The following is a 24,022-nucleotide window of genomic DNA, read 5'->3' as shown; positions in this document are numbered from 1 at the left end:
CACAATATTCATATCAATGAGAATACACATATATACATATATTTATTTACATATTTGACAAAATGAGATGCATTTTACTACGAAAGTATCTCAATTTTTACATCCATGAAAGTACAACGTATATTCATAAAAGGTGATTTTTTCTCCATACTATAATTGTTCTTCTCCTTTGCAGTGCAACAAAAGTATTTGCATTGACATCTGCAAAATCACAGGAAAAAGATCATGTTTCAGTACCCATATAGCATAATGTATTATGTTTAAGGGCAATAGCAATGCAATTGATTTTTTTTTTTTAAAAATCTGGAAATGGTCTCTCTACCAGATGTAAACACTTGGAAGACAATATAAAAATGCAACAAACTTCAACACCGAAAGCTGACATAATCTAGTCCCTTATTAAAATTTTCAGTGAAAATCAATAAATCCTTTTAAAACTTTCAAACACAGTTGCCCTTCAATACCTTATTTTCAACATTGTTTCAATCACAAATGTTCAATTACAACAACCATGAGAATTATTTTTACAATATTTCAGATATTCCCTCTTCATCGTCCTGGATTTCAGTTTCTATGTTGGTGGAGTAATATGTTCCCATGTTTGGTAGTAATAATAGGTATGTAAATATAGGATAATCGTAGTATGTGTTATTAAGCTTCCCTCTCATCTTTAAAGAAGAGATAATGGCAGTATGGGTTAATCTTTCCACATATCTTTAAAAAAACTTCTTTAGTAACAACTATCTATTCAGATAAACGGAAGTGTAATAGATGTTTGCACATTTTAGCTGTGAATTACATACCTTTTAAAATATTGTCTATCTTTGCACATATAGTTGTAATTGTGCCTGTTTGAAAAAGAAATTTCATGTAATGAGCTGAGAACTTTAATCAACAAAAGTTAAAGAGGACAACAATATTGACAATACCAAAAAAGCCAAACAAATCAACAAACAAAGGAGTCAGCTGCAAGACAACTTTCAAAGTGACAAGTACAGCTTTATCTATTAATTAAATGATAACTTTAAGTCATTCCATAAATTCAAATGTTCAATAAATACATATGAAGAATGCTTACTCCATTACTAATAAGTCAATCTTTGCCTCTAAAAAGATGGAATGGCCTGATGCAGTTCTAAGATTAAAATTAAAGACTAAGTTATTATGTTCTTATGGAGACACGATAGTAAATCTAACACTTGAAAAAAAATATGTGGTACTTGGAAAATGAGTTAATTGAGTAATATGAGAGCTAGGGTAGTACTGTAGACAGATAGTAATCAAGTAAACTTACCTAATCACAACAGCAAAAATGGCTTTAGCAACATCCAAAAACAGCACCAAAATGCCTTCAACCGCATCCCAAAATAGTAACAGGATAACTTTTATCGCATCCAAAAATAGCAGCAAAAAGTGGCTTCAACTACAACGCAAAACAACAGCAAAGGCGTCTATTGTAATATTTAGAAGTGGCAACAAAAATGTGTTCAACAATGGTAAAAATAGCTGTAAATAGGTCTGCCACAACACTCCAAATCAACAACAGAACTGCTTTCAATTATAAAATATATGAGTCCTCAAGAAAAACTTCCATACATGAGTACTTGTAACGACCCGAACCGTCGTTTCCTGTATTTTCGTCCCGTATTCCCCGTTAAATGCTTATTCATGTTTCAATATGTGTACTTGGTGAATTTGAGTCAATTCGGATCGAGTTTGGTATGAAATGGGACAATTAGTCTCTTTAAGGAAGAATTAGTTTGGAAAAGTCAACCGGACGTTGACTTGTGAGTTAGAGGGCTCGGAATTGAATTCCGATGATTCGGTTAGTTTCGGGGGATGATTTAAGGCCTAGGAGCGCAATCGGAATTAATTTTGGAGGTCCGGTGAAGAAATTAGCTCATTTTGGCGAAGTTAGTATTTTGGCGATTTCCGGTTGATAGGTGAAATTTTGATCCGACGGTCGGAATGGAATTCCGAGAATTTCTGTAGCTTCGTTATGTCATTTTGGACTTGTGTGCAAAATTTGAAGTCAATCGGACGTGATTTGATAGGTTTCGGCATCGGAAATAGAAGTTGGAAATTCTAAAGTTCATAAAACTTGGATTGGAGGTTGATTCATGATTTTAGCGTTGTTTGATGTGATTTGAGGCCTCGAGCAAGTCCGTAATGTATTTTGGGACTGGTTGGTATTATTGGTCGGGGTCCCGGGGGCCTCGGGTGTGTTTCGGATGCCCAACGGGTCATTTTTGGAAGATTTTTGCCGTTTTGAGCATAAATGTAATGATCTAAAGGTTCATTTTTAGTTCTAGAGATCCAAATTTGATTTCGAGACTTCCAGAATTTAAATCATGAATTATAGGACTGATCGTATGGTGGAGTTAGAGCCATTTTAGTGAAAAATGGCTGTGCTGCAAATTTCTTAAAAGCTGTTGTATTTTCTGCAGCAGTGAACAGTACCCGCGCGTGAACAGTAACTGCGCGGGTGAACATTGAACAGTGACCTCACGCGCATGAACAGTGCCCCCGCGTGAACTGTACCGAAAATTTCTGGACAGATTTAATGTCCAGCAGTCCGAGTTTGGTCATTTTTTTGACTTCCAAGCTCGGATTTTGGGCGATTTTTAGCAAGAAATCTTGGGAAATCTTGAGGTAAGTCACTTGTGATTATTTCTACTCTATAATATTGAATTATCATCGAATAATCCGACTAGATTACATGTTTTTGAGGAGTAAATTGAAGATTTAGGCCTAGGGATTTGAAAATAAGATTTGAAGATTTGAGGGGTCATTTGAACTCTGATTTTGGTAAATTTTATATGTACGGACTCGTGGCGAGACGAGGAATCCGGTGATATAACTTTCGTAATTTTTCGAGAAGTGGGCCCGGGGCTCGGCTTTTGCGAATTTCGTGAATTTCGATATTTTTCGAGTCTTTTCGATTGGGTTATATTCCCTTAGCCTATTGTAATGTATTCGTTGTGGTTTTGACCAGATTCGACGCGCGAAGAGGTAAATTCGAGAGGCAAGGGCATAGCGGAGTAGACGTTGGACCGTCTTGAGGTGAGTAATGATTTTAAATGATGCACTGAGGGTTTGAAACCCCGGATTGCACAACATACTGCTATGTTGAGATGAGACACGCATTGTATGACGAGCGCGGGGTCATTTACTATTGGGGATTGTGACTTGGTCCATCCCAGTTGATATTTTTATCGCGTAATTGATAAAGATTTATTGTTTTTCACTATGATTGGGCTTATTGCCATATTTGGGCTTCGTGCCAATTATCTGAAATCTTTTGTGAATTTACATCACTATTTTCCTCACGAATTGAAATATTATTTGAACTCAGTCCAATTGAATTATATTATTTTGTGAACTCAGCTACATTTATACTCAACTCGAGATTTAATGATATTTATAATGCTGTTGAGCTGAGCACTATTGTTTTACTGATGCCCAAGAGGCTTATGATTATTTTCTGGACTGATTGAGGCCGAGGGCCATACGTGAGGATATGTTGAGTGATGTGAGGAGGCTTTCAGGCCTCGAGTGTTATATGAGGAGGCTTTCAGGCCTCGTGTGTGATGTGTGAAGGCTTTCAGGCCTATTGATATTGCGCTTGGGCTGTAGGAGCCCCTCCGGAGTCTGTACACACCCCCAGTGAGCGCAGGGTACCCAGGTGAGTTGGGAGTGGGCCCGAGAGGCCGTTGCTTGTGTGTGGTGAGTTGGGAGTGAGCCCGAGGGGCTGATGTTGTGTGTTGGTGAGTTGGGAGTGAGCCCGAGGGGCTGATACTATACTGAGATTTACATATTGAGCCCGAGGGGCAAGCTTTTGATTTATCCTTTCTGTGGAAATTATTTGTCTTTACTGTTTTAAAAGAAGAATTATCTGATACTCACTATTTTACTGTATAACTGATTTTACTGCTTGGGATAGCGCTATATTGTGCCGTTATGAGATTTCATGTTTTCAGTCGTTATTTATTTTTATTACTCACTGGGTCGGAGTACTCACATTACTCCCTGCACCATGTGTGCAGATACAGGCAGAGCTGAGTTCGCTCCTGAGCGTTGATTCTTTCCAGACCAGGCGGTGACTAGGAGTAACGAGGTAGCTGTTGACGTCCGCAACCCCGTTTTATCCCTTATCTTTGTTATTTATGATAATTCCAGACTTTGTAAAATATTAATAAACTCTGTAATAGCTCATAACTTGTGACACCCCGATTTCGGGTTGAGTTTGGAGGGTTTTTCTTGTTTTATCATGTTTATTTCGCATTTAAGATTATATTGCCCATGATTTAGACTTATTCCTGCTAAGTAATTATAAAGAGATGTACTGTTTTGTTGATTGGCTGGCCTTGTCCTCACGAGAGGCGTCATCACGACCGGGTTGGGATTTTGGGTCGTGACAGTACTCTTCCATCACACATATATTTTATATATATATATATATATATATATATATATATATATATATATATGTATGTATCTATATATATATACAAAAACCCGATCACATTACTGTGGTGCCTTTGTGCTAGTAGTAATCTGGCACTATTTTAAACACTATAACTTTATATTAGAAGCTAGAGATCGATGGTTACACGAAATCAAACTTCTTTCTTTCATAATTCTTGGTTGCAATTTCATTTTTATCTATATCGTTTTTGTCACCTTGGACAAAACAAAGCATTTAATAAAAAAGTTATAAAATTAAAATTCGATGAACCAATCCATAAAACTAATAATTGGAATGTTTTAGAGTTATTACTTTACGCACTTGTAATTTGAGATTAAAGCAAATAAAACTAAGTAAATATGCTGCACATCAATTAAAATTGCTAGAACTTTGCAAGAGAAAATTAAACAATGCTAAAAGATGTAAGAACAGGTGTATGTAGAAACTATACATGTATTGGGCTATTTTTTAAAACTATTGTATTAATTACATCTCAAAATTTATAATATGAGCAAATAAAGGAATGACTAAATTAAAAAGTTCAAATACCTTTAAAATTATTTTTTCAAATGAGGAGTTTTCATTTCCAAGCTACGCTTGGTTGTATCTTGAGGTTCTCTTTCCTCTAAGCCAAGACGTTCAATTTTACGTTTGCTCCCTTTGATAACATCCATCGTGGTTGGGGTAAACTGTTGGTGGATCTCATTTTCCTTGTTCATGTAAGATAAAATGGATAACTTTTGCATTGCATCCTGACTTCTTGTAAACAATTTTTTCATTTGAATTTTGAATGTTTTTCCGCACAATTGCTTTTGCACATCTGCAAGGGGTAAAAGTTGTTTCTGGGAGGACGAAATCAGTTAGTTATATATCAAAAGAGAGTCATCTTGCCAATGATACTTGTCTGTATCTTTTTGAAGTTAACAATGGTATGTAATATGTAACTTGACATGGTAGATGTCATAAATTTCTTCTGAGTTGAGGAATAATATTTTTTCTGCAGGTTTGTCAGAAATAATAGCTGTTGCAGAACCGCTATTGTCTCTAACAGTGACTTCAAATTGACATCTATTTTGATGTAAAGCAAATGGTTGGTTAGATGAATAAATAACAAAATAATTTGTAAACTTTGATCATCAGAGAAGATTCTAGTAGCATTTATACCTTGGAATGAGATGTGTGGACCGCTGACAATTTGTACAGTAAATTGTTCTCTGAGAGAAAGATCTCGTGAACAATTGCTTACAGTCAGAACAAGCTAACACACAAAAGCGTTGGTTCTCATTTGGCAGAGAAAGTTCAGCCTCGACATAAAATACTTGTCCCTAGCAAATTCAAGATTGGAACAGATTTCTTTTTTGTGATCACAAAAAATAATTAATTTTTTGTAGAATAACATAATTTGTTGTCGTTCTTACCCGAGGTTGCGCTTGAATATTGGAAATAGCTATGATTTCATCCTCAAAGGGAACCACCATAACAGAGCCTGATGAAGATGTATCTTCGCCGTGTATGCAGTAAGCATTGGTTCAATTGTTTTGGCCCTACAAGCAAGTTAAAATTTAAAAATTTGTTCTTGTACACATTCATGCATTATATGAACAACGTATTTGTCGATATGCATTATTCAGAAAGAAATAAATGCATAGTACCATGACTTCAACTCAGTAGCTTGTGGATATGGAGGATTGAATTGGATTGTTGTACTAAATTTGCTTGAAAGTCCATTGAATTTGTTCGACGATCCTCCTGCATGCATTCAAATATTAAGGTTTAATTTCATTGTTTCATTTGAAAAGGAAAAAGGTAAAATATATGTGCAGTATACCTGATAATGATTTGCCAATTTTTCTAGCAAGAATAACTGGGTATTCATTAAGTTGTTTCAAAAGTTTATTCCCATAAAGATCAATAAAATCTTCCCACAGTGTAAATTTTGTTGGTTTTTTCCTGTAAATCATGAAAAGAAGATGCTCAAATAAAATATTAAAGCTTCATGAAAAATGGAATGTTGGACAAACACATTGAATAATAAATTTCAAACTAACATGCTACAAGTGGTTAAAATACTGAAGTTTTGACAGTTGTATGAAGTAACCAGTAGAAGCAGTCGAAAGAGGAGAGGAGGTCGAAGATGAGCAGGAAGAAAAGGAGCAGCAGAAAAAATGGAGGATAAGAATAGCAGGAGATATATACTTACTGATTATCCATAATAATAAATTCTTGAATTCTTCTTCCATTTGCAGCATATGTTGAAGGGCCTCCGTTAACCACAATAGCAAGGACATCTTGCATTAAAACAAATAACAAATAAGTTAATACATCATGAAACATATTGTGTCATAATAATAATAATAAGATAAAGACTATTGAAAAGGTATAATAAAGGGATTTTATATGCACAAACATACACAATTAAATCTTTAAATACCAAATTCAGATTCTTTGGCTTGATACTCAAAGGTGTCAAATGCGGTAAGAGTTAGCCGCGTTGGCGGCGGTAATGGATCCTCTGGAGGAGTGACCTTTTCAATTGGCTCGACAATGGTGCTTCTATCAATTGTCCAAGTGAAAATGTTAATTGGATTTCCATACAAATAAGATCTCCTTCACTTGTGCAACTGACACCAAGTAAGTATGGAAAGGATCAAATAAATCTTCAAAATGTGTTATATCAGCATTGAACATGATTGCTTGGACTTGATTTTCCTGTAAGAAAATAAGATACAGTTAATATTATTATATTCAAACAAATTGGCAGAAATTATAGCACCAGAGCAAACAAAATTTAAATATTAGAAAGCTCTCATATATGAGCTAACGATGATTTAATTTGGTTATTGTTGGGAGAATTATGAATTTAATAAAGAATACCTCTTCATCCTGTAATGTCATGAGTTGATATTTTTTGGTTTTCTCTTTGTTGTCTTTGGGACAACCTTTATCAACTACTTGGATCTTACAAGTCCATTCTTCCGTTTTGGGAGTGATTGCATTGATAGTTAACCTTTCACCCATATTGGAATTAATCTGCAATTGCAACATGCTAATATTAGTAAAAGAGTATACATTAACAATAAAGATAGAATGAGTTTAATATAAAATGAAAGAATACAGAAAATCAAGTTATAATTAGATTTACCATAAGAAATTATAGCAAGAGGTCGGGAAAAAGCTTTTTTAATAATTTCATCATAGACTATATTATATGTAAAGTGATCATCGTCGTCGTCAGCAGTAGGTGGTCTAATTAATACTTTCACACAATTAGAACTTTTTGCTCTTGATAAAGCAACATACAATTGACCATGAGAAAAGACAGGTTCGCGCAAATAGATACCCACAAAATCTAATGTTTGACCTTGTGCTTTATTTATTGTCATGGCGAAACATAATCGTATTGGAAATTGCGTTCGTTTAAAAGGGAGAAGTAATTTCTCATCTTCTGATGTCATGAGTGGTATTCGCGGAATAAATACATGTTTATTTTTAAAATCGCCGCTAGATATTGTTGCACTGATAACATGGGTTTTAAAATCATTATAAATTAACCGTGTTCCATTGCATAAACCTTCACTGGGATTCAGGTTTCTTACTAACATAATGGGGCAATTTTTCTTCAAAGATAATTTATAAGGAGGTAGACCTGCATGATTTAAAGTGTACAAAAAATCTTCGTACTCACTCTGATCTTTTGGATCAATTGTCTCATTAGTAGAAATGTAAACTTTTTCAGTAGTTGGAAATTGAGCAAGCAGCATGTCATTTATTTTATCAACAAAATCATTTTTGGTTGTTAGAATAGCACGAGAAGTAATAAAGGAAGCATTTGAATGACATTTGTATAAATCGGGATAAGTAACTCGGAAGAGCAAATTCAAGGATTCTTTTTCAGAAGTATAAGGAATAATGAGGGAATGAGGAATTTCAATTTTCCCACGGTCATTTTTTTGTTCTTTTCCATCACCAATTCTTATTAAATATTCACAAAAGGCAAGATCTGTTTTAGCACGCATATTTTCAGATAGTTGTAATTTTTTAAGTTGATTCCAAATTTCAGAGCATAATAAACTTTCACGAATGAAATATTCCTTTTTGCCACTACGAACTATGGGAAGAGTTTATCTAAAATCACCACTAAAGAAAACTACCTTTCCTCCAAATAGTATATTTGTTTCCATTAGATCTCTTAAAAGCAAATCAAATGCTTCCACCGTTTGCTTTTTGGCCATTGAAATTTCATCCCATACAATTAGTTTTGCATCTCGTATTAAAGACGCTAATGAGCTTTGTTTACTAATATTGCAGCTGAAGTTCTCATTGGCATCAATAGGAATTTTAAAGCGAGAATGAGCAGTTCAACCTCCAGGAAGAAGTGAAGCTGCAACACCGGAACTTGCAGTTGCTAAAGCTATAAATCCTTTGTGTCTCACAGTAGCTAATAAAGCACGATATAAAAAGCTTTTACCAGTCCCACCGGGACCATCAATAAAGAATGCCCCTGATCTATTTGAAAATATTCTATCGAGAATCATATTGTAAGCTCTTCTTTGTTCAATGTTTAATTTATTTTTCAACAGTAAATCTTCATCACTAACAATGATATTTCTCTCGAAATCAACATCTTTAGCTTCTTTTGCTATTGCATATGGCTTTATCACTTCTGAAATTAGTTCAAATTCATTAATATCACACCCCATTGAAGGAAGAATATTATTAATATGGTTTAACACTTTGTAACGAATTTCCCTTGCATCTATATTCAGATTTCTTTTGAATATTGGGCTTTCAAATTTTTCCCATAATTCTCTTGGATTAGTTGGATTACAATAGATCAATAACATAGCAAATAATTGTCTTAAACTGGATGACATTTGGTAACTTACAGCTTCAGACATGCATTCTATCAAATTATTATCACAAAGTAGTAATCCTCTTCTTTCTGCAACTTCTCTAAATGTGGTACAACATACTCCATTTACTGTTCGCAAATCTTCATATGATTTTGGTCCTCATACATTCATTAGAAGTAGCCTAAGATAGTATCTTTCTCCTTCGGTTGGATGACATGTCACAACGCGACCAATAGCATTTCCTCGTTGACGGCGTGTCCATGTTTTATCTGTTGATGACCATACAAATATTCGGGAAATTCTCGATATAATAAATTCAGGTTCTTAGCATCTTTGTTTTCTCTATTCATTAAAAAGAACTCGGTTAACATTGTTTTCTTAATCATAGGATTGTTCACAATTTTACTAATATTGTCTGTACTCTTGAAGGAAACAAGTTGTTGTCCATCAAGATGTAGCTGAAGATGATATACATTTGGAAATATTTCACTAATAGGGAAAGCAAATATACGCCATGTAGCCTCAGGCGGTGAAACCCACCTAACAGATTGGTATTCTTTTATTTCATCTATTTCTACATTTGTATCATTAGCATGTATATAAAATACAATTTTATCATGTCCTTTACAAATATACTTATAGATGTACTTGACAACTTTAATATCAGAACAAATCTCAACATTTATATGACAATTGAATTTATAAAGTAAATATGGATTATAAGGAACAACCCATGAATTATCATGAAGGTGTCCTCTAATTTTTACTTTCTTTCCTGTGTTTCGCCTTCTATATATTGGATACGAATTTTTTCCTTTAGTTGTTTGTTCTGCAAACTCTTTAGGATACTTAAATTTACATTGACCTATTTTTTTCTTCATACAAGAATTTGTTGGATTTAATTCTCCACATGAACCGTGCAACATGTGATTTGTAACAAGTGAATATAGAGTAGAATTTTCTTTTTCATCGGGTAATTCAGCATATACAAAATGGTCATATGCTTCAGGAGTTAGTAACTTATATTTTTCATCAAGGATTATAAGAAAATGAGCACGTGGAAGTCCCCGTTTTTTGAAATTCCACTGTATACATAAATGCTGTGACTTTGCCAAATATTTGTGTTTTGACAATATCCTTTTTCAACTCTTCTAATTTTGCTCGAAATACTCGACTTATTAAATCCGGTCTATTTTGTGTTTCATCTATTGATAGGAGGTTTTCTTTTATTTCAGGCCAAGAAGGATTACAGGTCATAGTCAAAAATATATCAGGTTTTCCAAAGCGTTGCACTAATGCAATAGCATCCATATACCTTCGGCGCATATCTCTTGGGCCTCCCGTAAAGCTAAGTGGGAGTATTTTTTGTTTTCCAACATGTGAAGCTTCTCTTTCCCCACAGCGTAGGACATCTAAAAGCCCACCTAATAAATCGACTCTGAATAAATCCTGATTTAAAGAAGCAAAATCTAATCTTTGGCTTTCAATTTTAATCCATTCATCCACAGTATATTGCTGAAATAATCTGCCAGCATGTAAAAGTATATTTTCATCATCTCTTATTTGAAGTTTGTAACAGTAATATTCACGACAAGAAACTGTGTCTCTTTTTCGTTTTCCTTTTTGCATAACTTCAGCTTCCATATCGAGCAATCCATGAATTGAGCACATATTCATTACACTCGGTAATTGTTCGTGTTCACAGTATATTCGCATTGTTGATTTATCAGTAGTATGTTTAATTTTTTTAATACCATAATGCCATCCATTTTGACCGTAAGGGAACAACAATGGATACTGTAATGGATCATAACAGCCATAATAATAATTTACCAGTTGACTTCTATCACTTTTTGTATATATACGAATATGTGGTGAAGGAATATAGTTATTGATATCATGTTGAACCCATATACCCGCAACTTCTGATACAGTTGATAAATTATATACTCGTTGATCTAAACCAACATCACTTTTAAGCGCAATGTAAAAATTAAATAATTGTGAAATATTTATTAAGGATTTCAAAAACATTGAGTATGGATTAATTTTTAATATATCCATCAAACTCTTTAGAATATTTTCATTCAGTTTGTTTGAACATGCCATTCGGTTTCTTACTTCATTTTCACTATCAAAGAAGTATAACTGTCAACAGAACCGTTGCCACAATAAAATGCAGGCGGTTCATATTCAAACTTTTTTGCTCCACAAAATTGGCATTTCGGTACATCCTTGATAGTGAATTTTGCTCCATAAAATTGGCATTTTGCTCCACAAAATGCATACGCTTCTTTTTAGGCTTCCCATCTTTGCCTAAAGATGTTGTTGGGAAGAGAATGGACCGGTGATAATCCCTCTTTTAGATGTAACATTGTAGTTGTTTGTTTGCTCCTGCTTAGGAGCCATATGTTTATCAATGTAGGAGATTCATATATTGTGGTTTTCCCTTTTAGTATTTGGATTTTTGGAAAACATGAAGACTTCTCATGGTATGAGGGAAATGCGAAAATAAGAGGAAAAAATGACTTTTCTAAAAACTTCTATATTAGAGATCCAAAGAAGAGAGTTTTCTTCGTAGGCCACCTCTTTGTTCCTCTCTTACTCTGTTCTTTTACATAGTTACATGATTCTTTTTACTTCAGGTCTTTATAATTAATGTTTCTTTGTCATCATTCTTCTCTGTAATATATTCAAATGTATTTGTTAGTGTTAGTTCTCAGAAAATGTTTGGCCTTAAAAAGTTATTGTTGGTTAGTTATTGGCAATTCTTTAACGTATTCATTGACTAATTGTTGTTATGACTTCTTTGACCAAAAGCTGTTGGCTATATCTGATGAGTCCATACTTATACACTAATTTATTTTCTCATTACCCTATAAATAAAATATATTTTTTCCCTCAGCATATAGAAACCACTTATACGATATCATTATTGACATTTTTATATTTGGTTTGTTCTGTTTTAATTATAGGTTTCTATCTTTGTTGTGTTGTAATAGCTATCTGTTCGTGCGATTTAGTAGCAAATCACTGGTGGCAAGTACTCATCTTTTGCTGGATTTAATTTTTCCCACTTGCCTTCTTCGTATTAAGGAGGTGTTGGTCATTTTATTTATTTCATGTCGTCTCAATCATACTTTAACTCTTATTCGTGTTCACAGTATATTCGCATTGTTGATTTATCAGTAGTATATTTAATTTTTTTAATACCACAATGCCATCCATTTTGACTGTAAGGGAACAACAATGGATACTGTAATGGATCGTAACAGCCATAATTATAATTTACCAGTTGACTTTTATCCCTTTTTGTATATATACGAATATGTGGTGAATGAATATAGTTATTGATATCATGTTGAACCCATATACTCGCAACTTCTGATACGGTTGGTAAATTATATACTCGTTGATCTAAACCAGCATCACTTTTAAGCGCAATATAAAAATCAGATAATTGTGAAATATTTATTAAGGATTTCAAAAACATTGAGTACGGATTAATTTTTAATATATCCATCAAACTCTTTACAATATTTTCATTCAGTTTGTTTGAACATGTCATTCGGTTTCTTACTTCATTTTCATTATCAAAGAAGTATAACTGAAGGTTTTTTCCTTTTTGATCAGTTGGTATCAAGTCATTTATAAAGTGATACACCTGCTCTTGAACACAGAATGTATAAATACTACTATTTCTCTTTGCTAGCTCTTTGTCATATGTTACTCTAAGGAATGTGAACGCAAATATGTTATTGTATGTTCTAATGTAAGTTCGAAAATATTTTGATTCTTCACTATTTCCTAGATAAAGGTTTCTTAACTCTGTTGGCATTTCATGGGATATTAATTGAATAGAACCGTTGCCACAACAAAATGCAGGCAGTTCATATTCAAACCTTTTTGCTCCACAAAATTGGCATTTCGTTACATCCTTTAATTTGACATACGTATTTTTTGCTTGCATACTACTCGAACAACCAGGTTCTGTGAAAACATACCCTGCATATGAGAACTCTAGTTATGAGGATATTATTAACCTGGAAAAGAAGTAATTACTATTGTTCTTAATAGATGTAGTTTAAACAAATTTTGAATTTTAATCTTACCTGTTCTTCTTCTTGAAAAGGGCAATGAGTCTTTTATATTAAGAGACCTCTGGATGGCAGAAACATGGCAGCATTAGATGATGATGCATTAGCAGCATCAACACTAATTGAACTTTCAGTAAGCCGCCGTCTTTTCAATTCAGCTCCGTTTGCACGTCATCGTGCCAAAAGGGCCACTTTTTTATCAGGTGGCATAAGTCTATATAATTCGCGTCTCCTAGCCCTTTTGTCATCGTGTGTTTTTCCAAAGGTCTGGCCATTTTCATGATTTCTATCCGCCATTAAGGCAGCTTTTCTATTGCCTGAGTATTTTTTTAATGACCGGTGCTTAAAAAAGGAAAAAATTATAATTTTAGCTATATGTTTATCATTGATGAATGATATGCGTACAAGGTATGTAAGTTAAATTGTATTGGCATATACCATAAAGCAAAAAATCTCAACTAAAGATATTTCTATTATATGCATAGCTACATAACTAATTTTGGATAGAATATATTACCTTGTAATCGAAAAGAGTTAAAGTACGATTGAGACGACATGAAATAAATAAAATGACCAACACCTCCTTAATACGAAGAGGGAAAGTGGGAAAAATTAAATCCCGCAAAAGATGAGTACTTACCACCAGTGATTTGCTACTAAACCGCACGAACAGATAGCTATTATAACACAACAAAGAGAAAAACCTGTAATTAAAACAGAACAAACCAAAATATAAAAATGTCAATAATGATATCGTATAAGTGGTTTCTATATGCTGAGGGAAAAAATATATTTTATTTACAGGGTAATGAGAAAATAAATTAGTGTATAGGTATGAACTCATCAGATATAGCCAACAACTTTTGGTCAAAGAAGTCATAACAACAATTAGCCAATGAATACGTTAAAGAATTACCAATAACTAACCAACAATAACTTTTTAAGGCCAACTATTTTCTGAGAACTAACACTAACAAATACATTTGAATATATTACAGAGAAGAATGATGACAAAGAAACATTAATTATAAAGACCTGAAGTAAAAATAATCATGTAACTATGTAAAAGAACAGAGTAAGAGAGGAACAGAGAGGTGGCCTACAAAGAAAACTCTCTTCTTTGGATCTCTAATACATATCTCAGCTGTAGTGGCTGAGACCGCTTGAGCTAGGCCAGTGCAAACTGTCAAAATTTGAGCCAAGGTCTCCTGAAGACCCGGAATCACAATAGGCATAGCAGGTGCTTGAATTGGTACAGCTGCTGGAGCTTGATCTGGAACTGGGGCAGCTGGTGGATTAACAGGTGCTGCCCATGCTACTCTACCTCTGCCACGCCCACGACCGCGTCCACGGCCTCTGGTGGCATCAGTGGGTGGCACTGGTGGTCGTCCACCTCGTCCAGTAGCACGAGTCCTCACCATCTGCGAGAGAATAAAATGAGAGAAATTTTTAGTGTTCGGATCAACAAAGTCGCACGACAAGAATTTCAAGAACATGAAGTTTTCCTAAAGGTTCTGCAGCCTCTCAAGGATAAATACAGACGTCTCCGTACCGATCCGTGAGACTCTACTAAACTGGCTCATAACTCGCGAGACCAATTAACCTAGGCTCTGATACCAACTTGTCACGACCCCAACCCCGGTCATGATGGCGCCCAACACACTGCTAGGCAAGCCCGACCATTCAACAACATTATCCCAAATTCTTATTCAGATTATAGATAAATATCACAGAGAATTTACTAAGTCATTTCATTCAAGTGTATAATTAATAATAAAATCTGCGGAAGTTCAATTAAAATACCACACCATAGCCCAACAGAATCCGGTGTCACGAATATGAGCCTCTAATACAGAATATCCACCTATTACAAGTCTGTCTAGGAAAAATGCGGAATAAAAGATAGAGATAGAGGGGAGAGATCAAGGCTGCAAACGCCATGCAGCTACCTCAATACTCCCGGATACTGCTGCTCAGCTAACAAATCCTCACTTAGCCTGTGATGTACCTGGATCTGCACGCAAGGTGCAGGGAGTAATGTGAGTACTCCGACCCAGTGAGTAATAAACATAAATAAAGGCTGAGAATAAGAAATCGTGGAAAAATACAAAGTAAACTATGATTGGCAGTTTCGAACAACAATTAGTGAAGCAACAAGTCAATTAAATCAGAGTACCAATTACTGAGACAGGTATAACAGATAAAAACAAATGCATGAGTGCAATACAATGCATATGATGATACACTCTATGCATGAGTGCAATGCAATGCATATGATGGTACTCTTTAGTACCCACTGCGGCGTGCAGCCCGAGCCATCCATTTTATTTATCGTCGACGGTGCTCACTAGGGGTGTGTACAGATTCCGAGGGGCTCCTATAGCCCAAGCGCAATATAAAGCTATCTCGTGGCATCAAATCTAGGCCCTCAGCCTCATATCAATATAAGTAAACTTACCCAGGATCTCGGCCTCAATATCAATGTAATCAACCAGGCCCTCGACCTCAATATCAATGTAATCAACCAGGCTCTCGGCCTCAATATCAATATAACACTGCTGCGGCGCGCAGCCCGATCCATGCTCAGTCCAGAAATCATCATAAGCCTCTTGGGCATTTGTAAAACATTAGTTCTCAGCCCAAAATATCATTTAAGTTTTCAAATCTTAGAAAGATGGCTGAGTTTGCAAAACAGTATTTAAAACCTTGGACTGAGATCAAATGATATGCATGTATGCGAAAACAGTGATGTCAATCCCTGAAGGATTCAAATAATTGGCAAGAAGCCCAAATGTAACAATTAAATCCAAGTAAGGATGATTTTCAATTTAGTTCAAATAGAAAATACGGTAAAAACATCTCTCGGGACGGACCAAGTCACAATCCCCAATGGTGCTCTACCCTACGCCCATTATCTGGCGTGCAAGTCACCTCAATAAAGCGTTACGATGTGAAATTCCGGGGTTTCAAGCCATCAGGACATCATTTACATCAATTACTCACCTCAAACCGGCTATTTCTTTAATTCGCGACGCCTTTGCCCCTCGAATTGGCCTCCACGTGCGTCGAATCTGCCCAAAATCGCAACGAATATGTCACATAATGCTAAAGAGGCAATACCCAATCGAAAGCACTCGAAAAATATCAAAATTCACGAATTTGGCAAAACCCGAGCCCCGGGCCCACGTCTCGAAAAATCGGAAAATTGACATCACCGGATTCCTTATCTCGCCACGAGTCTATACATATTAAATTTACCAAAATCGGAGTCCAAATGACCCCTCAAATCCAAATTTGAAATATTAAAACTCAAGCCCTAGTTCTTCCTCTTTTGCTAAGTTTCCATGGATTCCAAGATCAATTTCACAATAAACGTGTTTTTAGTTCATAGGACTTACCTCCAATCACTTCCTGTCGAACCCCCTTTCAATCCTCGTCCAAAAGCTCTCAAGGTTGCTCAAAAATAGAGGAAATGGGACTTGGATCGCGGGTGAAATGTTTATTAAACTCACTGCCCAGAATTTTTCGGAAGTATTATTCACCCGCGCGGTTACTGTTCACGCTGCTAAAAAAAACAGCAGCAGCCAAGGAAATTGCAGCACTTTTCTTTTTACTAAAATGGCTCTAACTCCATCATACGAACTCGGAATTCAATGATTCTTGTTCCTATGAGTCACAAATAATGATACGAACATAGTCCTTCAATCGAAACTCAATTCGGAGCTTGTTTGTTCAGTGCGATATCCATTTCGCTCGTTAAACAATTAACTCATGTATCGCGACTTGATGAAATTAGACCAAACTTTCCAGATCACTCCTATAATTCATTATTTAAATTCTGGAAATCTCGAAATAAAATTTCGATCTCTAGAACTAAAAATGGACATTTGGATCATTACATGCTTATGCTCAAACGGCAAAAATCTTCCAAAAACTCTTCCAAAACATATCCGAGCCTCATGGGACCCCGACCAAACATGCCAACATAATTCATAATATTATTCAAACCTCTTCCAATAATCAAAACACCTCAAACAACATCAAATTACCCAAAACTCATCAAATTCAAGCCTAATTTTCTAAAAATTTCCGAAATACACTTTCGATCAAAAACCTGACCAAACCACGTCCGAATGACCTGAAATTTTGCACACACATCCCAAATCACCTAACGAAGCTACAACAACTCCCGGAATTCTATTCTGACCCTTGGATCAAAATCTCACCTATCAACCGGAATTCGCCAAAATACTAACTTCGCCAATTCAAGCTTAATTCTACACCGGACCTCCAAAATTACTTCCGATCACACTCATAAGTCACAAATCATCCCCGAAGCTAACCGAATCATCAGAATTCATATCTGAGCCCTCTAACTCATAAGTCAACATCAGGTTGACTTTTCCAACTTAAGCCTTCTTAAAAGAGACTAAGTGTCTCATTTCTTATCAAAACCACTCCAAACCAACTCGATCACATAAGATACGGATAATAAAGCATAAAGAAGCTGAGAATGGGAAAAAAAATGGAGCGGTAACCCATGAGACGACGGGCCAGGTCGTCACAATAACTTAATTTTTTAGATGTTTACCATGAGAAGTCTTCATGTTTTCCAAAAATCCAAATACTAAAAGGGAAAACCACAACATTTGAATCTCCTACATTGATAAACATATGGCTCCTAAGACAGGAGCAAACAAACAGCTACAATGTTACATCTAAAAGAGGGATTATCACCGCTCCATTCTCTTCCCAACAACATTTTTATGCAAAGACGGGAAGCCTAAAAAGAAAGGTGAAAAACTTTTCATACAAAGTCCAAAGACGATATACATTTGCTTGCACTAACTTAGCTCCCAAAAAATAAAAGTTTTATAAAGAATAAAACAATGACCATACAAAGTACTCAATGTCTACATTACCAATTTTACTACATCAAAAGACTAAAAATTTTTTTAATTAGAAACACTTAGAACCATGGTCATGGACAATTAGGATTTCTACAAAGTCCACCATCGTAAAAGTAGTTCCCCCAGTCATTATTGAGTCTTTTTTTTTTCTCTCTTTTGGTTAAAACTCTTTCTTTGGATCTCTAATAGAAAAGTTTTTAGAAAAATCCTTTTTTCCCTCTAATTTTAGCAATTCCCTCATACTTATGTTTTTTTCGAATTTCTACCATCTTTGTCTTTTCTATATAGTAGACATTATTAATACTAAAATTCAAAACATAAATTAAGATCATACAAAAATAACAGAAGAAAGAGGGTTAAGCCAAAGAACATTGGGGAGATAATCTGACATAAATAATCTCTTTCAAATACAATGATCCATATATTTCAGTCATGAAATTTTGAAATGGTAGCAGGTTTGGGAAAAAAATTGAGAGAAAGAATTGGAAGAAAATCAGGTCTGGAATTGGAACACTCATTGAACATGAAATTATTTTATTTTTTTGGGAAGAACTGGAAGAAAATTAAAGAACTGACCTTGGGGAGAAGATGAATTAATCCTACACAAGTCTTCAAAATGTACTGACTGGGATAAATATATTTCTACTGGGGGAGACTTCTTGTATGTTGGGTTTGGTTGGAGAAAAAAGCAGATGAAATTGGGGAGATTTCTAGAATATTGTATAGGTCTGCAGAAAAAATTATTTATTATTATTATTATTATTTCTACCAAAAAGGCAAAGATGGTGGCAGGTATAATGACAATTCTGCCCTTGGTTGACCATCTTTGCCTCTTCTATATAATAGAAATAATGAATGCAGGCACTTGATGAAGTTCCTTGGAGACCCTGAGCTACAGCGTTAACTAGAGGGAGCAGAAAACGGTATCGGACTTACTTGCAAAAGAAAAAGTCAAAAGACAGTTGTGTGATCGTATAATACATCTAAAAGTTCCTCCCGTGTTTGTCTATGAAATGTATCTAGCAGACATGTTAGGAACTACAGACAAGTTTTAGACGGTTCTAATATTTTTGTAACTAATAGCTACTCAACCAGAAACTCGCTCGAACCCAGTATTTTGTTATATATGATGCAAAATATCTATATATAGTTCTATCGTTTTTATACCCAAAAAAATAATCGTTTGCTTCCATCTTTAGCTTCAATGGTAGCAATTCATTCCTATTCCTATTCATATAAACTAGTCTTAATCTTATGATACGCGCGTTGCGCGTGTAACCTATCTAAATGAGTAAAAGAATTTAAAATATTATATTTGAATTATAAAATAGAGTGTAAATTCCTGAAAAATATTTAAGTATTTAATTGTAATTATATTTTTATTCACTAAGAATTTTTTTTCAAATAGTAAAAAAGTCTAATAGGTGAAAAATCATTCATGCGGGACATGTTCCCAAAACAAGGGCAAATGGAAATTCTTTGTAAATCTTAAAGAAATAAGAATCACTATATACCGTTAACAAAATCTATGAAAATTATAATTTGATCCAATCTAACTAGCTCAATAAAGAAAGAAATCTTGTCGCATTGAATTCTCATATGTCTTATTGTGATTTCGGATGAGTTATAAAGGAATATTTTATGAACCATGTTGTTATTTTGTGATCTAATACTAAATAAAGAATACAAAAATATTTTTATTATAATTCTTTAAAGAGTTATTTGAATAAAACATAAAAGTACAAATAATACATCATATTACGTTTTCCAACATTATTGTCCAAGTGCGAGTAAATCGAAAATTGAGAAGAAACTAAAGTCGGGTACGTATTACGACTGCACAAACACATAGTTAAAATATACCAGCAAAGAAAACATGATTGAAATATTTCAACAATAGTAATATTAATTTTTTTTTAATTTTCGCTCCGATTGCATTAAGGTCCGATGAAATTTGAATTAGCAACGAAAAATTTCACATTGAGGGATAAAACGCTCCCAAAAAGCTACTCTATATCCATCAATGCTTCCACAAAAAACACATAGCTAAAATATCCAAACATTAATATAGCAACCTATAGCTCCCAACTTCCTCGGGCAAACTACAATCACCAAATAAGATAATCAATTAAAAGTTGATAACCAACTAAGCTTTCTTGTATAAAGATTACCTGCCTTTTCGTCTCAATTCACGGATATTAAATCATCATTAATTTTCCTTAACCTTTTGAAAGTATTGTTGTATATAGAATCAAAAATTAAAACAAACAATAATAAATAAGAAACAAACAAATAACTAGAGAATATCGAAGAACAAGACAGAAAACCGGATACACATTCAAGTATTATACCAGATTAAAGTTATAAGACGTAGTGTTTGATAAAAACAAAAAATAAAAAATAAGAAAAGGTGTAAAAAATTACTTACATTGGTGGTTCTTTTACTTTAGAGTACATGAAGGCCATGAGGAAATTCTGTCCGACTATTCCTTTATACATACACATAGATTAGTAATTTTGTTGTTCAAGTAAGGAATAATTTATATAAGGTAAATCCTAATTGATTTTGAACTCACAATTATTAGGAGTAGTTCAAATAAGGAAAAATTTAATACGTAATATTGTAGTTGATTTAAAACTTCTAAATATTCGGAAAAAACTAAAATTACAATTTTGTCCAATGTGAAATATAAATTTAAATATTAAAAAAAGCGAACGATATTTCGCTAAGGGCCTTCGTGCTTTTAATATAATATAGATTAATACAAAAATAATGACGTCTAATAATGGAAGATTGTGTCCACACGCACATATTGCTAGAGGGAGGAAGAGGATGTTATTTGTGCCTTTGTGGAGGGCAAATATTTCAACTAGTGGTACATAAAAAATTAATCATATAAAGATAACTAAGTACTGAACAATATCTCTCTTTATAGTAATGGGTTGGTGAGTAATCTGAACCGACATTTCAAAACTTGTGCTGTACTTGTAGTACGTACTAATTAAGAGTGCGAGACATTTTTTCTGCAAACTCACATCTAATCAAAGCATTTAATTTGGAGTGTTTCGAACCTTAGGAAAGGAAGATGAGTGGAAGTAGAATAAAAAAGAGAAACTCAAGGAGCAAACATTTTTAACTTTGTTTAGTTTACATAGGGAAAGTGAGAATGAATAGATCGTGAAACTATCAAATTTTTGTTAGGTTCCTATTTAAATTATTCGGTGTCCCCAAAACCCCTTGAACTATATTGTCCTTCATATTAAAAATCTCTCGTTGTATTTTTAGAGGTGCATCTAGTACACGCTCCTAATTATCTAAAAAATATACTATGTGGCACTACGCGTGGCTATTTAACTCAGCCTAAAACCTCCTAAGCTATTTTTTTTCCAGTTACCAACTTAAACTATCTAGTGTCCCCAAAATCCCCGAACTATATTTTTCTATATATTAAAACTCCATATTAAATTCTTATAGTTTGTACTAAGTTTTTTATGTAGTTTACTCATGATGTTTTAATCTTGGATGGATAATTAATTGTAGGAGTTTTGGGAAAAAATAGTATCTAATGTAATGTGTTAATTTTAGGTTTAATTGTGGTTGTGCTTTATGTTCGCCTCCAATTGAATTGTGATGACCCGATAGGTCGTTTTGAGCACTAGCCTTTAATTTCGTATTCTGGGACCTCCCTTAGCTTTATTTGATGTTTCTTGGTTTGCGTACAAGGTTCATGTCGCTTTTGTAACGACTGACCGGTCATTTCGTGAGTTATAGCCTTGTTTCTCCTATTTTTGCTTTCTTTTGTGTTCTTCAGCTATATTTTGTCGTATCGTGTTGGTTGGTTCAGGTCCGGAGTGGTTTCGGAGTGGAATGAAACACTTAGTTTTCTATTTAGAAGCTTAAGTTGGAAAAGTCAACCGAATGTTGACTTATGAGTAAACGATATCAGATTTGGATTTTTATGGTTCGGTTGGCTCCATTAGGTGATTTTCAACTTGGGAGCGCGTCCGAAATGTGATTTGGAGGTCCGTGGTAGAATTAGTCTTAAATTGGCGAAAGTTGAAAATTTGGCGATTTTGGTCGGCAGTGGAAAATTGGATATCGGGGTCGGAATGGAATTCCGGAAGTTGGAGTAGGTTCGTAGTATCATTTGTGATGTGTGTGCAAAATTTCAGATCATTCGGAGGCGATTTGGTAGGTTTCAGCATTGTTTGCGGAATTTGAAAGTTTAGAAGTTTTTTGGCTTGAATCCGAGGGTAATTTGGTATTATGATGTTATTTTGAGGGATTCGCAGGCTCGACTAAGTTTGAATAGTGTTATGAGATGTATTGGTATGTTTGGTTGAGGTTCTAAGGGCCTCGGGATGATTTCGGATGGTTAACAGAGAGTTTAGAAATTTGGAAATGTAGCTGAAGCTGCTGGTTCTGTCTTAACCACACCTGTGGAGTGGGAACCGCAGGTGCGAGGTTCACAGAAGTGGATTTGAGGCGCAGGTGCGTAGCTAAGATCGCATGTGCGGCTTGGTTCCTATATCTGTGATGACCGCAGATGCGGTCATCCAATCGCAGAAGCGGAAGTAGACTTTTAATGAAATTCTGCAGAAGCGGTCCTGCAAATGCGGAAATGGGACCGCATGTGCGGGTTTGCTGGGTAGAAAACCCCAGCTCGAGGTTTTGTTCTCCATTTTCGATTTTGAGTTTGAAGAACTCAGGAGAGAGGCGATTTTTTGAGGATTTCAAGGAGCAACGTTGGGATAAGTGATTCTAACCTACAATGGTATAAATTTCATGAATTTATGGCTTTATTAAACATTTAATTAGAATTTGAGCTAGAAATTTTAGAATTTAGCGCTTGAAAATTGGAGAGTTGGATTTGAGGATTTGAGGGGCCAAATGGAGTCGGATTTTGATAAATTTCGTATGTATGGACTCGTGAGTGAATGGGTTTCCTAGTTTTGTGACTTTTGTCGGATTTTACGAAGTGGGCCCGGGGCCGGGTTTAAACCAATTTCGGGTTCTTGGTCTAATTTGATAGTTTTTCTTGTGGAATTCATTCCATTAGCACATATCGATGGTATTGCACTGGTTGTGAATAGATTCGGAGCATTTGGAGGTTGAGTCGAAGGACAAGAGCATCGCGGAGTAGAGATTTGATCGGTTTGAGGTAAGTAGCGATTGTAAATCTAGTCCTGAGGGTATGAAACTCCGGATTTTGTGTCATGTGACTATTTTGAGGTGACGCAAATGCTAGGTGACGAGCGTGTGGCCGTGCACTGTTGGGGATTGTGACTTGGCCCGCCCCGTATCTTCTATAAAGTTGAATATTTTTTGAAACTACATGCCTCTCAATTATTTTAGATAGAATTTCTGTAAATCAGGTTGAATGCCATGTTTATGCTTTATGCAGTGTTTTTTGGACCTTAGAGGTCTTTTATTGCTATCCTCTCATTGTTTCAATTGGAAATATATACTTAGTCATGTTTATACTTATTGATTTCATAACTCAGCCTCTATTACTCTACTTTTGATGCATCATATAAATGTTGTTTGGGTTGAAGCTTTGTTATTTTGAGAGCCCGAGAGGCTTGAGAGATTTATGACTGAGTGAGGCCGAGAGCCTGATTTATGAGGATATTTATGAGATCGGCTACGCGCCACAACATGTTTTACTGATTCATGATTAAGTGAGGCCGAGG

At 34.9% G+C, this 24,022-nt stretch overlaps 1 protein-coding gene across 13 annotated transcripts; it reads right to left on the bottom strand.

Annotated features, from left to right (window-relative positions):
• LOC104214483 (uncharacterized) lies at positions 1–19,111 on the bottom strand. 13 transcript variants are annotated; one of them, XR_011407715.1, is made up of 16 exons: positions 18,905–19,111; positions 16,422–16,489; positions 15,368–15,432; positions 14,522–14,839; positions 14,059–14,122; positions 13,224–13,760; positions 7,343–7,498; positions 6,900–7,177; positions 6,669–6,756; positions 6,297–6,418; positions 6,121–6,217; positions 5,887–6,012; positions 5,018–5,793; positions 1,295–1,423; positions 804–848; positions 1–201 (listed from the first exon to the last, which is right to left on the bottom strand). XR_011407715.1 is itself a non-coding variant. In XM_070174713.1 (12 exons), exons 8-11 carry the CDS (start codon positions 6,677–6,679, stop codon positions 5,916–5,918), a joined length of 327 nt encoding a protein of 108 aa, XP_070030814.1. In that variant the 5' UTR covers positions 6,680–6,756; positions 6,900–7,177; positions 7,343–7,498; positions 13,224–13,760; positions 14,059–14,122; positions 14,522–14,839; positions 15,368–15,432; positions 18,905–19,092; the 3' UTR covers positions 5,633–5,793; positions 5,887–5,915. The 13 variants fall into 13 exon arrangements, 4 of the variants coding, with proteins under 4 accessions (XP_070030814.1, XP_070030815.1, XP_070030816.1 ...); XR_011407711.1 differs by lacking the exon at positions 16,422–16,489 and having other exon boundaries at positions 13,224–13,326; positions 13,434–13,760; positions 18,905–19,109; XR_011407712.1 differs by lacking the exon at positions 16,422–16,489 and having other exon boundaries at positions 5,018–5,310; positions 5,633–5,793; positions 18,905–19,108.
• Between the last annotated feature and the right edge of the window lie 4,911 nt (positions 19,112–24,022).

The sequence above is a fragment of the Nicotiana sylvestris genome, chromosome 5 (genome assembly GCF_000393655.2).
Source record: "Nicotiana sylvestris chromosome 5, ASM39365v2, whole genome shotgun sequence".
Lineage (NCBI taxonomy): Eukaryota > Viridiplantae > Streptophyta > Magnoliopsida > Solanales > Solanaceae > Nicotiana > Nicotiana sylvestris.
This window is presented reverse-complemented; position numbering and strand designations above follow the sequence as displayed.